At 34.7% G+C, this 14,456-nt stretch overlaps 2 protein-coding genes across 2 annotated transcripts; one reads left to right on the forward strand and one right to left on the reverse strand.

Annotated features, from left to right (window-relative positions):
- Window positions 1–5,540: 5,540 nt before the first annotated feature.
- On the reverse strand, window positions 5,541–9,314 carry LOC125826576 (putative disease resistance protein RGA1). Its single transcript, XM_049505926.1, has 2 exons — window positions 8,929–9,314; window positions 5,541–8,119 (listed from the first exon to the last, which is right to left on the reverse strand). Exons 1-2 carry the CDS (start codon window positions 9,299–9,301, stop codon window positions 5,541–5,543), a joined length of 2,952 nt encoding a protein of 983 aa, XP_049361883.1. The 5' UTR covers window positions 9,302–9,314.
- A 4,059-nt stretch (window positions 9,315–13,373) lies between these two features.
- LOC125826357 (probable LRR receptor-like serine/threonine-protein kinase At3g47570) lies at window positions 13,374–14,243 on the forward strand. The gene is made up of 2 exons (XM_049505663.1): window positions 13,374–14,061; window positions 14,164–14,243. The coding sequence occupies exons 1-2, from the start codon at window positions 13,374–13,376 to the stop codon at window positions 14,241–14,243; spliced, it is 768 nt and encodes a 255-aa protein (XP_049361620.1).
- The last annotated feature ends 213 nt before the right edge of the window (window positions 14,244–14,456 follow it).

The raw sequence follows: 14,456 nt of genomic DNA on the forward strand, positions 1-14,456 counted from the left end.
AAAAATATGTTCTTAACTAATATTATAAAAAAATAACTGATTTATATTTTTCAATGTAGTATTTTTTTAAATTAAATTAATCGTAAAAACTAAAAGTACAGAATTTCTATGAACATCATGAAATGCATGTTTGACAAAAAGATTAATATTATAAATATAATGTCATAAAATTATAAAACATTTGACAAAAAAGATAATCTATCAAGTCTAACTTAAAAAGAATAGGTTGCAATGTAATATCGAGTCAATACTCCTAAAACAAATGAAATTGAAAATATAACATAAGTTCTAAATTTAAAACAAAAAATTTAACATGATACTCTTATGTCAAATTTCAACATAACATACATAAATATGATTTAAAAGAAAAGGGAAATGTAAGTCCATAACTTTATTCAACAATGAATTCTACTTTAATTTAAAAATTAGAATACTAACAAAATTATACTAATGATTTTTTTAGATATTACGAAGAATTGCATGGAAGCACATGAGGTATGTCACGCCCCGAGCCTACACCTTGGACGTGGCCGGCACTCGAAGACCATTGCTGGCCCCAAGTGAACCCTTTGCCTGGCTTTCTTAACTCAGCGGAAACCTAACCCAACAGAATAACTCCATGCAATGCAAGGACATAAAACATTAATTGATAAAAGTCTGGCCCAAAAAGGCAACTCGAGTCCCAAAATAGAATATTTACATATATACATAGATGAGAGACTCAAAACTATCTAACTGACTGTCTATGAAGCCTCTAAAATACTGAGATGGATGTTGGGACAGACCCCACAACATCCTAATAAAACAAAACTAAAAGAACAAAATAACCGAGTCCTCCGGAATGCAAAGAGGCTCACCACTGACTCTGGAATACTCAGCTGAATCAACGGCGTACCGGATGCTGGTCCTGGGTACCTGTGTCTGCATCATCGTAAGATGCAGGCCAACTGGCATCAGTACATTGAATGTACGAGTATGCGAGCTGGAAAGCTAAACCACAACTTAAGCTTTGAAAGGAGTACAAAAGAACTCTTACCTTGGCTCTGTTCAACTCATGACTAACTGAACTTAATATAAAGCAATAAGACACATGCAATATATAAAGCTTGTAAAACTATTAAAACATGACGTCAAAATCATATTTATAATATCATAAAAATACCATGCTTCCTCTCAAAGTCTACTTGTGCAATGCATGAATGAAGTCTCATACCCCCATCCACACTAAGCAGAACTCCTCGAGGAACCATGTAATTTCTACTGTGGGAGTTCTCTAACCGACAACCACCACTACATGCTTAAGTAGTGATACAACGTTTTACCTCACGTTGCCCAAGGACCATCCTATACCTTACCGTGATATAGGAATCTAACTTTACTAAGTGGATCCACTAGCTTAACTTTCGTGATCATCTAAAAAGTATGACCCGAGAAATCCCATGTTGGCCACATGGTTCTTATGGAGAGTTGAGTTAATATGAACTCGTGTCCCCAATTCGGTGCTCAAGACTACTCCCAAAAATACTTTAGCTCATAAGTGTTTTAAACACATCTTTCTTTAGTTTGAGATAATTGCTCAAAATCTAGCCCAAAGGCTCACTTGGAATCGATGTTCCTTTTTCTTGAAAACTAGCCCAAAGGCTCTTTTGGAATCATAGTTCCTTTCTTACTCAAATGCAAAAACATTTAGAATCTTCTTTGGGAATACTTAGTTCCCTAATAACTTTTGAGAAATGAACTCAACTTTAAACTATTGACTTAACTTGAAACTTGAGACTCTTTATGTAACATCCCGTATTCAAAACAAACAAAAATGCAGATTTTTAGAAGTTGCAGGTGCAACTTACGGTCACCATCCACGGACCGTAGGTCAGACCACGACCTGTGCTAGTGGTCCGTGGTTCACCACTGCAACCCCTCCCCAAACCAGCTCAGAAAATTGGCTAAGTCCCAACTCACGGACAGACCCACGGTCCGTAGATCAGACCACGGTTCGTAGGTCTGATCGTAGGTGAGGTTAGCAGCTAGTTAGATGAAAAATATTGATGGATCAACTTCAGATGGTCATAACTCTTAGCACAAAATGAATTATATGTCCCATGACCTATGATATGATAGATAATTTAATTATCTTTCCAACGCCACCGAGTTTGCTAAATTTCGACATCCGAGTAAAAAGTTATGCCCGTTTTAGTGAAGCCCTATCGGGCAGACTCGATCGACGGACCCAATCGACGGACCGTCGATTGATTGACGGACCGTCAGTCCATTCTGTCAGTCACTCCGACAGCAGTTAATTCAGGGGTCTTTTGGTCTTTTCCTTTTTCGTTTTAACCCCTAAGATACGTCGTTTAGACCCTAAATCATGAGATTTTAATCAGTTTAAACCTAGAAACATAACTAGAGCTTACCTAAGTCAAATCATTAATCAAACTTACAAGAATTAGAACGCTAAGAGGAGAAAAGAGGTCAAGAACCCTAGTTCAAGAATGCAACAAGTTTCCTTCAGTTCCAGCCCTAAAATCGAAAGATTTATCCGTGGAATTCGTCACCAGGTATGTGGGATTTCACTAGTGGGTTCCTTCCATTAGGTCCCTAGAATTCAGTCAGATTCTTGATTCCATGATTATGAACAGACCTAGGGTTTCTAGAATTATAGCAGATCATCATGAATTAGTTATTTAAATGTTCCAAATCAGATTATCATGTTATTGCTCAGTTTATCGCATGAATTTCAGAACCCTAGCTATGTATTTCTTTAGTTCTTGAATTACACATGCTAGGTCAGATATTTCATTATTCAGTTTTACATGCCTCAGTTTATGAATGTATCATTATCAGATTAATTGTTGCATTCTCAGTTTGCATGTTCAGTTTTGAGCTATCCAGTATTTACAGAAACTCGGTCATAATGTGTTAACCACTTAATCTATTGGGAGTAGCATAATACCGAGTTGGACTAGCGTTTCAGCGTACCCATATTGTCCCAGAACTACGAGCCACGTAGGTGTAAGTCCCCTCTGTGGGCAACATCAGTTTAGTGATCATGCCAGTCATGCCTCTATACCTTTGGTCGGGTATATTGGGTCCTCTTGATGGGGCGTATACATCGGACTCCACATTTAGCTCATGTGGTTTTATGTCGGTTATTAGTAGCTCCCACAGTTCAGTCAGACTCTATTGCATTGACCACATTTACAGTTCATTCAGTATTCAGTCAGCATGTTATAAATTGGTCATTGCATCAGTTAGCTCAGTATTCAGTATTTCAGTATCTATATCATGCTCAGATGATTTCATTGCTTTATTGCTTTGTTCAGTTATATGTTATTTCAGCTTTACTCTATCATGCATGCTCAGTACCTTTCAAGTACTGACGCATACGTGCGCTACATCTTCTCGTGATGTAGGTTCAGGTTCTCAGTATCCAGATCACGCTTAGATCGGTTCTCGATCTTCAGTTCAGCAGCATCAGTGGTGAGTCCTCATTCTTCGAGGACTAGTGACATATTTATCTTTATCGCTTTTAGTCTTTAGTTTCAGTTTTGCTAGATCTAGTTGGGGCATGTCCCAACATTTCTAGTCAGTTTAGAGGCTTATTTCAGACATAGTTAGATTCAGCTTAGTGTTTTGAGTTTGATATTTCTTTTGTATTAAACTCTCAGATTTGATATATTCAGTTATAGTATATGGGTATTCCCCATCTTTTCAGATTTATTTATGAATTAGCTTCCGCATCAGTTTACTATCTTTAGTATGCTCATGATCATGCCAGCAGGGTTAGCTTGGGATCATTTGTGGTCCTAGGTCCCGTGTCCGCGTCTTGGGGGTAGCTCGGGGCGTGACACTTTACTTGACTTGAAACTTGAGTCTTAAAATGAAGTTAAAATGTTCAATAAAGACTCTTGAACAACTTTAAAAACTTGCTTGACTTGCTTCTTAACTTCCAAGCTTAACTCTTAACTTCACTTGACTTGGAAACTAACTCTCCTTGAATTGGATTTATGGATTCAAGGTGTTTGATCGCATGTTATAGATGAGTTCTTGACGTTTAGACGTACCTTAGAGTGTCGAAAACAACTATAAAACATAGGTACATTACCAAGGAACATGTATGAAAAAGTGGGGAAGGAATGGGGAAACTTGTCGCTCTTGGCGCTCTGAGAGGGGGCCTGTTGGCGCTCTGCTAGGCGCGCCGCCCCAAGGGGGAAAGTTCAAAGCCCCTTTTGGGGCGCGACGCCCCACAACCAACTTTTCTCCTTAGTTTCTCCAACTCTAAAGCCTTTCAACAACAAAGATTCTTCCCCCAAACACTTAGAATCATCAAAACCCTCAACATACAATAGATTTCAACTCACAAACACCACCGGAAACATGTACCAAGACAACAAGGAACTTCAACAACACAACCAACAACTTCAACAAACACAACCAACAACTTCAACAAACACAACCAAATATTTTCTCGGAATTAAAACGAGTTTGGCGTGTGGGGGAAAGAACCAACCCAACACTATGAACTCACATACCTTATTAGGGATCACCCCCGACGATCTCTACGAAGTTTGCTTCTTCTTCTCCTTTCTCCTCTTCTCTCCTTTTCTATCAAGAACCCTAACTCTCGCTTTAAAAAGGAAAAACTGATTTAAGATCAGTCTAAAACCTTAGTATATATCCAAAAGAAAAGGCTATGGAAAAGACCAAAATACCCTTACAAATTTCGGGTAAACTGCCCTGCCAACAGCCCAACTTCCAAAGGGCTTAACTCCCTCATACAAACTCAGAATCGAGCAAACTTGACGGCGTTGGAAAGATCATTCCACAAACTTTGCAAACATAACTGGAAATACACCTAAATCATCTTGAGTTAGGAGTTATGACTGTTTAAAGTTGGACAAAAACTCACTTTTTCCCATATTTAACCAAAATTTTCCAGATATTTAATTCTTTCCAAAAATGACTATTTCCAATTTTTAAGCTTCTTCATAGTTATTTCAAATTGCCGGATGTTACAAAGTAAAAGTTAAGAATAAGAAGGAAATGAAATATAAATATTAGATTAATAAAAATAAAAAAGAATTTAAAATAATAAAAATAAAAAATATATTAAAACGAACAAAAATAAAAGGAAGAAGTTAAAAAATAATCAGCTTGTAATTACACCAAGTAATTACCCGCAATTCACAGCCTCCCATGTGAATTGGAGAGTGTAATTACACCCAATTACCTGCTAACCAGGTAATTACATGTCCAACCAAAGGAGATAGACAATGTAATTACACTCAATTACACAAAATCCAATTACCAGAGTGGATTTCCAAACATGCCCTTAATGTAAACAATAACATGAATAGTTTTTTATTCAGCGTTCAGAGAGTGGTAATCAACAGTTGTTGGCCAATAATTACAACATTAACAAGTAGCTATATTACAAAAGGATCTTACAAATCGTTAATATGTTTCCAAAAAAAAACCCAGAAATTTACAACCCATGGCAGGAACTAGAGAGACTCACAAACAGAGAAATAATTACAAATAACTCACTCATATAGTTTCAGATTAGGAATGTGAGCAATTTTGTGCCAGTCTTCTCCTATTTCCTTTTCACACTGCTTTTCCAGTGTTGGACTGCGACTAATGCTTAAACTTGTGAGGGTTGTTAGGTGCTGCAATCCCTCCGGTAAACATTTTAGCATCTCACAGCAAAAAATAGGTAACTCTGTGAGTGAAGTCAAACCTTTCACTCCTTCCTCGGGGAGACTCTCTAGTGCATAACAACTTTCAATATCCAGACTCTTCAAAGCATTGAGACTAGCCAGGCTGCTAGGCAGCTCTTTGAGATTGCAGAGGCCGGAGATTTTCAAGTATTTGAGATTCGCAAGGCTTTTCAACATCTCTTCTGGGAGGGAAGTGGCTTTGATGATACTGCTAATGTGGAGGAAAGTAAGAGCGCAAAGATTGGATATGGAGTTCAAACTTGTTGCATCTGCCTCCCCAAAAATTTCCAATTTCCTGACAGAAGAAAGGGTCGGACAAACAAACATAGGGCAATTATCAGTATTCATCTCTTCAAGCACAGGGAATTGCTCTTCTCCTCCCTTTTTCAGCAATCCTTTCAGATTACGGAAGTTACATATACTAAGTTTTCTCAGGGATGGAAACCATCTTCTTGTGGAGACATCATCCTCTTCAACATACTCCACCTCCCCAGACCCATTTGCTAACACTAGGCTCTCTAGACAAGGCAAATCACCCAAGGGTGATAAGCATGAGCAGTTCTCGCAACCTTCAATTATAATAGAGACGACTCTTTTCAAAACTGAGTGATTCATCCAGTCTGGGAGACGGAATCCTCTGAAGCCAATGATTGTTAAAGAAGTCAGATTGGGGTGTGGTTTGAGGGCTTCAAGAACTTTAACTTCTTCTGATTCATATCTACGTGGTTTGAGGGCTTCAAGCACATCTGATTCAAGTAAACAATATGGTCCATATTTATACCAACTCATCCTTAAAGAGTGCAGATTTTCTTTTGCAGATAAGTTGGCCTCTTTTGCCTCTGTATCCTTCTTCACTCTCTCAAGGTGTGTGATTGAAATTGAGCCATGGAGATCCAGGTTTCGTAGTTCACCAAGTTGATAACCTTTCTTCCTTCCCACAACAAAGTAAGTTAGAGTCTTAAGGCATGTCAAAGACCCTATCCTTGGTGGCATACAAGTCAATCCAAGGCAATCATCAAGTAAAAGATTTCGGAGATTGCCAAGTTTACTTGTTCTTTTTGGCAAACAACAAAGTGAATGGCAATTATATAGATCAAGAGTCTGCAGATTTTGAAGCTTGCATAACTGCTTTGGAAGACTACGAATTCTAAGATTGCTAGACGCGTTTAGGTATCTTAAATGTACAAGATCTCCAATGGAAGACGGTAGCTGCTCAAGTTCTATGTAACTTAGATTAAGGACCCTCAACGAGACAAAATTTTGCAAGAGAGAAGGAGAGTAAGGAGACACGATTTCAGCAAAACCAATGGACATCATATATGGGTAATATTCTACACTTACTTGGCGGATATTGCTGCTTGATGTGCTTGCCGAAAACAGAGATGTTGCCAAATCATGTATGAGATCATGCATCTTGAAATAAGTATTACCAGATTTTACTTCAATCTCTTGGAAGAAAGACCTCAAGTATAATTCATTCCATGCTTCATTACCTACATACTCTAGCTCCAAGTTTCCTTTCGATAAAAGAAAACCATGTGCCATCCAGAGAGAGATTAGATTTTCCTTTTCCATTTCGGTATCCTTTGGGAATACTGCACAATATGTAAAGCATTGTCTCAAATCAAGTGGAAGGTGATGGTAACTAAGTCGCAGGGCAGGCAGAATAGAACTTTCATCTTGAGGCAACTTCCAAATCTCACTATCTCTCACATGTTCCCATTCTCTTTCTTCTCTCTTGAATCGCAAAATACCTCCCAGAGTCTTGGCTGCTAGAGGCACACCACCACATTTTTTCACTATCTCCTTTCCGATAACCACAAGGTTAGGATTTATTTCTTCTTGGTGTCCCAATGCACGTTGCATGAACAACAACCAACAATTTTCTTGAGACAAATTTGACAATTCATATGGTTGCAATGATCCCATAATTGATCCAACCTTTTCAAGACGAGTAGTGGTTAGAACAGAAGCACCACTTGCTCCAACCTTCAAGACTGCTCTTAAATTAGCCCACTTCTCTCGATCTTCATTCCAAACATCATCTAAGACGAGTAAGTATCTTTTTCCATTCAGCAACTCCTGAAGCTTCTTTTGAAGTGGAGCCAAGTCCATGTCACCAAGTAGTGGCCTTCCTTCAGCAGATTCTACAATTGCCTTTATCAACCTCTTCTCTTCAAAATTGTCCGAGACACAAACCCATATTTTGGGATCGAAATGCTGAATCACTCTCTGATCATTGAAGACCATTTGGGCAAGAGTAGTCTTTCCTAGTCCCCCCATACCAACTATTGGGAGGACTGAAAGTTCTTGGGCATCACTAACATAGTTTATCAGGATTTTCACTATCTCATCTTCCTCTTTGTCCCTTCCATAAACTTGTGGTTCAGTTAAAATAGAACCTGGTCCAAGCAATGTCCACACGAGAATATTGTTACATTCAAGATCATTAGGGGTCGGCAGAAAATAGAGAATAATAGATGCACGCCTTAAAGAGATATAGATGAGCTTGAGGAGCAGGAGACATGAGAAAATCATGCTGAGTTCCACCTGGCAAAAAGTCCTAAAACATATTTTGAAGTTTCTCTATTTCTTCTGCAATCATTTTCAGAATTTGATATGAACAAGTAACTAAAATAAATTATTTTTAATTTGTTGCCGTCATTTTCAAAAGTGATAAATACTCGAGCATTTCCTAGATTTTCTTATTGGTGAAATTGCTTTCAAGAAATCATCAAGTACGTACTTATACTGTATTGTAATCACAATTTTTGTCATTTTCAAATTGACGACCGGTCAGATTTTGTTTTTTTAATTAATACTACCATGAATGGTGGAGGGTTTGGCTAGACTCAACCTGTTGATAAATCATTTCTTTTCACCTTTTGTCTAGAAGACAAAAGGAGGATGACGATTTCATCCTTATGCCAGTAATGTCCACAGTTGATGCCTAGACTATATATCGAGTAGTGGCGCGTAAAGTTCTTCTACAATCTTTTTAAGAACTTTAAGAAAAAGGGCACAAACTCTATAAACAGAAAATAAGTTATATGTCTATCATCAAAGATAGTGAAGGGTTAGACACTTGAGACAAATATTTAGGGAAAATCTTTGAAACATTCCCTCACCCCAAAAACAGACCTGAATCTGATAATTGCCGAAAATGAATATATAAACAAAGTTTGTTGTAATACTAATTTAAGATGAGTACCTGTTTCCCGCCTAGCAGCTTGTTTCTCTATTAACTTTTCATGTAAATGAAAATCCGTTCTTTCCTTAGCAATTGCATCTAGTTTCTCCATCATCTCTTTATATGCAGCAGCATTGAGTTTTGTTGCCTCATATTTACATTCATCCAATATGTCATCAACTTTATATGCAGCAGCATTGAGTTTCTGTACCCAGTTTTTAATCGCCTTGTCTTTGAGTTGCTTCATCTGAGCATCTTCAAGCACGGCTTGGATTGTAGAAAACCTGCTCGAAAGATTTTCAAACTCATTTTCAAAACCGAAAAGCAATGAAAGTTCCCCTTCAAGGAAAGAAGTGATATTGTCAATCAGAATTTGAAGGAAAGCTTCTGCCATATGTTTAGAGTGGAATTGTACAAATTAAAGTTGATGAGTAAACAATGAGTTCAAATTTACTGCTTTGTGTTTCATGAATTACTTGTAATAAATACATTAATGGGAGAATGTATATATACTTTTCGTGTAACAGAGAGTACTTTGCTTTCACTTTATAATCTGTATGCCAAATTCTTCTACTGAATCACAAGACTGCTTTCTGCAGCAATGTACTCCACATGTATTTGAATATGTTTGTTTCGAACACATGAGCAATATCTCATTCCAAGCATCTAAAATCACTAGGCTACAACAACTTGTTGTTTAAAAGTGTTCAAAATATGTTATTTAATCATTTCGTGCATCATTGTACTTGTATATATGGTATTTTTTTCGATGAGGGGTGTCCAACTGACCACCATGTAGCTACGCCACAGGTGATGCCTCAGAATATTAGAAAGCAAATTTGGAAAACCTTGTTGTTTGGAAAGGAATATAAGTTGCTTTGAGAATTGGAGCAATTATTTAACTTTCTTGCAAATTACTCGAGCTGTTTGACCATGAGAATTATTCACTTTTTTCCATTTTGGATGTGTTTGGTATGAAGGAAAATATTTAGTCATTTGTGCATTCAAGACCTAATTTCATGACTGGTTTGAAGCATCTCTTTAGAAGTAAACTATTCATCTACTAACCTAAAAATTGAGTTTGGATCGTGTTGGTCATGTTTTGATTTGGTGAAATTGAGGATCTATCATTTTTAATTTTGCAAAAAAAAAGTCATGCTTGGCGTGAAGATTGTTCCATATCATGTGAAAGGGTCATAGAAGTTTAAAGAATAACTAGTTACTACTATTATTGACTAGTGAATCAATATTAAATTATGTGTATTTGAAAGTTTGTAAACATAAATAATTATTTATAAAAGAAATATGGAGATATGTGATTTAGGGGTGTACATGATCGGGTTGGTTCAAGTTTTTCAAATATCAAATCAAACCATTTGTGTCAAATTTTTAAATCTATAAACCAAACCAAACCAATAAAACTCGGGTTTTTCAACCTCGGGTTTTTTCGGTAAAGTATTCATACAAACATATAATTTACTTGTACTTCAAATATTTATTTAGTCCTACCAAAATACAACTATCTAAGGTGTTTCTTAAGAAAATAACACAATATGATATGAGTAATGACACTAAAATATCCAACAAAAAAAAATAATAATGAAATCGCGTAAAACAAATATTGCAAATTAACAAGTCATAATGAAAATGATCATAATTTAAAAGTACTAAATCATGCTAAAATAAGTTTAATAAGTATTAGTTACATGACTAAATATTAAAGGAAATTAAAATTAGATTATGTATTTGAATTGTCTAAACAAATGTAAAACCAAAGAACAAATATTCAATATTATTGTCATTCTTAGTGTTGAATTGATTTTCTTTTTGCATTATTATTAATTTGATTTTGATTTAAGCTTTATTATAATTACCAACATCTGTAGACTATAATCTTTATTGAACCATTCAGAATTTTAAGTTTCAAACTTGAAATAATATATTAAAAGATAAAAACTATGAAAAAGTATAAGAAATATTTAAAAATCATATCAAAGTAAATATTTTTATGTATAAAATAAAATTTTAAAATTATATATATAATGTCGGGTTGGTTTGGTCTCGAGTTGGTTTTTTTTAGTTAAAACCAAACCAACCCAAATATAATCGGGTTTTTTTTTCAATACCAAACCAAGTCAAATCAACCACTAGTCGGGTTTCTTTCTTGATTTGACTCGGTTTGCAATTTGATTCGGTTTTCGGCTCGATTTTGTACACCCCTAATGTGATTTATCAATGCAACATCTTAAGATATTTTGATATGAACTATAATTTGCTCATTTATAGTAAACTTGAATAAAAAATTAAGAAATTTTGCTAATTTTCACAATTTGTGTGTTTTCAGGTTTATGAAAAATAAAAATGCAACTTAAAAAGTTCAAATTACATGTCCATACAAAATTTTAACTTCATATCTATTTTATTTTGGATCATAATTTCATATTACATGTCTAAACATGGCATTATATAGCCAGTTTGGTTCTCTCTCTTTTTTCCGCTTAAAACTAAAATCAAATCAATTTTTGTCAATTTTGTAAAGTTAAAAAAATTATAATCAAACCAAACCAAAAGGTACCGGTTTCGTGAATACCCGAATCGTAAGCAACTTTGATCGTTGATTTGTCGTTATTGAGAGTCCGATGATATCATTTTTTAAATTCCTCCTTCTATTTATGCAACTTGCATTTTTTGTGAAATATAATCATTGTTAAAAATATTTAATGTTGAGTTAACAAACATCCATCTTTATTATATCACATTTTTTGTGACATGCACCAAAATGAGAAAAACGACCTCTTCAAATGATTTATTTTATATAATAGAGTACAAGTTAATCGATGTTTTAACATATAAATAATCAACTAATAAGGTTAAAGGCTTACACATACAAACTAAAAATTAGATCAAATGCACCTTCAAAATTTATCTTTATATTAGGTGATCACATACTGTGATACATCATGGCCATTTTATTTAAGGATATGCATATTTTATTTTTTAACCAAAAACATATTCAACATTTTTCATTCATATCTTCTTCCTCACTCGCGACCCCGCTTATGGGGTCAAATCAATATGTTCTTAGAAGAAAGATTGGATGGATTATCAATCTCATCGAGATCATCGTTCTCATACCAAATTCCCTTAATAGAATCACTTTTTTGAGAAAATACGAGAAATCAATGTCTACAATTTTATTTTATTTTAAATGATGAAAGTATATCGAAATATTGCTTTCACAAGAATGATTCTGCCTCATGTACAGCGATGTCATGCAATTTACTAATGCAAGTTAATTTGTGATTACATAATTTTTTTTCATATTGAGTAACATGCGAGCTCCGGTCAAGATTTGAAATTTATGAATTCTTACATCCATCTCAAATTAATATTTGAGTTCACAACTAAATATTTATAGATCTTTAATGAATTCTCTAATACATATAAAAGGTCTCGATAAAAATTATTGGATTCACATAAACCACACATTGCCTATTAGATTTGCCGATTAAAATTGTAAATTATTTGACTATCACTGTAGAATTCCACAACCACTATAGTTTTCCTTTAGCAATGAATTGCAGTCAAGTCCAGCAACATACAAAAAAAAAAGAGAATAAATAATATCTCATCATTAAATAAATAATATGAGGAATCTGTTTTAGGGATTACAGAGTGTCCCCCAACGACCAGTCTTATTTTTAATAGAACACTATTGATTGGTCTATCGGCAAAGAAAACTCGGAAATAAATGATTTTTGTTTTATCCTCCAGATATTTGTTATGTCATCACGACTACTTGTTAATTTGAATTAATTGCATTGAAGTTTTCGTTCCAACTTCATATAAGAAAATGTTAAACAAGAACTCGAGACTTAAAATTAATCCAAGTGGAAGTTCTTTCTCAGGATGTAGGGATCGGAATGGCATCTATTTTGAAGTTTATGAATTTTATACCGACCTCAAGTTAATCTACAATAATAACTGGATTCACATTTAGATCCGTAGATAATTATTGATTGAATTCCTTAACATGCACATATATATAAAATATCTGAATAAAAGCTATTGAATACACATTACATGTTAGATTCATTAATTTGACCGTAACAGTTGACATTCTTTTGTCAAGCATCTATACTGGGGAGGTTATATATATACATTCGAATGATGACATTATACTATAGCCTAAAACTACATAAAAAATGTCAAGTAAACTATTTAACTATCAATACAGAATTCCACAACCAATGGTTTCCCTTTAGCAATGAATTGCAGTCAAGTTCAGCTAGCAATATACAAAAAGAATTAAAAAATCATTCAAACATATTACGTATATATGTTAATCATTGGTATTAATTAGATAAGTGTTGAAGCAATTAGAAGTATACACACAGTATATATAGATGTGTTTGAAAACGAATACTTAGGCACAAATAGCTGCTAAAGAAGTTGAACAAATCAAAATGGTTGCGAGGACTATGATAATAGCATTCCTAGTTTTGTTAACGTACCTCTCAGTTACTAATGCATCGAACATTACAACTGATGAGGCTGCTCTTTTATCTTTCAAAGCTCATATAACTTCAGAGCCCAATGAAATGTTGTCAAAAAACTGGACAAAAGGAACTCACATTTGCAATTGGATAGGCATATCTTGCAGTAAAAAGCATCAAAGAGTGACATCATTAGTCCTCAAAAGCTTTGGATTTAGAGGTTCAATCGCAACAGATATTGGGAACCTCTCCTTCCTTAACTCTTTGGACATTGGAAACAACAGTTTCTATGGCCAAATCCCCGATGAAATAGGGCGTCTGAGGCGTTTAAAATACTTGTATTTGCAAATGAATAATCTCACTGGTCAAATCCCACTAAGCCTTGGATTTCTTACAAGGCTTCAAGTTCTTCATCTTTCTAAAAATCGTCTATTTGGAAATGTTCCATTGTCCATTTTCAGTTTGTCTTCTTTAAAGGACATTGATTTGTCTCGGAATTATGAGTTAACTGGGAGTTTGCCAAATGAGATATGCACTAATCTGCCAGTGTTGGAATATATATCCCTGCAATATAATCAATTTGTGGGTGAACTTCCTAAAGGTTTAAATAAATGCACCAAACTTGAAGTTCTGTCCTTGTCTTATAACAAATTCACAGGTAATTAACTAACTTGTAAACTTTTCATTTACTAATTTTACTAGTAATTTCTTCTTGAATTAATCAATATCCTTTTTGTGTATGTGGTGTTATATTTGATAGGAAATTTACCAAGAGACATGTGGAACATGTCAAAGGTTCAAGAATTGTTTATTGGATGGAATAACTTTACAGGTACGTGATTTTGTATGTATTAAATCTTGAATACTCTTAACGAAGTTCCTAATTTAAACTAGCTATGGTCAATGTGTGCATTTCCTAGTAACAAAAAAAAGATTAATATATTTTGTGGATGTAAAATATAGAGACAATGGACCAATTTCCTTGTTCTATTATTCCAAGAATAAGAGCTATTTGTAAGTGTACATGTAAATCTATCTAAGGAAATAAAATCA

Source organism: Solanum verrucosum, unplaced genomic scaffold (assembly GCF_900185275.1).
Source record: "Solanum verrucosum unplaced genomic scaffold, falcon-dt-bn FXZP01000060.1, whole genome shotgun sequence".
NCBI classification, from domain to species: domain Eukaryota; kingdom Viridiplantae; phylum Streptophyta; class Magnoliopsida; order Solanales; family Solanaceae; genus Solanum; species Solanum verrucosum.

Excerpts from the sequence above, each read along its gene's own strand:
- LOC125826357 (XM_049505663.1), top strand. The coding sequence starts at position 13,374 with ATGGTTGCGAGGACTATGATAATAGCATTCCTAGTTTTGTTAACGTAC. Across the intron at positions 14,062-14,163 it reads GTCTTATAACAAATTCACAG|GAAATTTACCAAGAGACATG; the intron begins GTAATTAACTAA and ends TATATTTGATAG.
- LOC125826576 (XM_049505926.1), bottom strand. The coding sequence starts at position 9,301 with ATGGCAGAAGCTTTCCTTCAAATTCTGATTGACAATATCACTTCTTTC. Across the intron at positions 8,120-8,928 it reads AGCTGCTAGGCGGGAAACAG|GTTCTATTTTAACTGAACCA; the intron begins GTACTCATCTTA and ends TGCTTGGACCAG.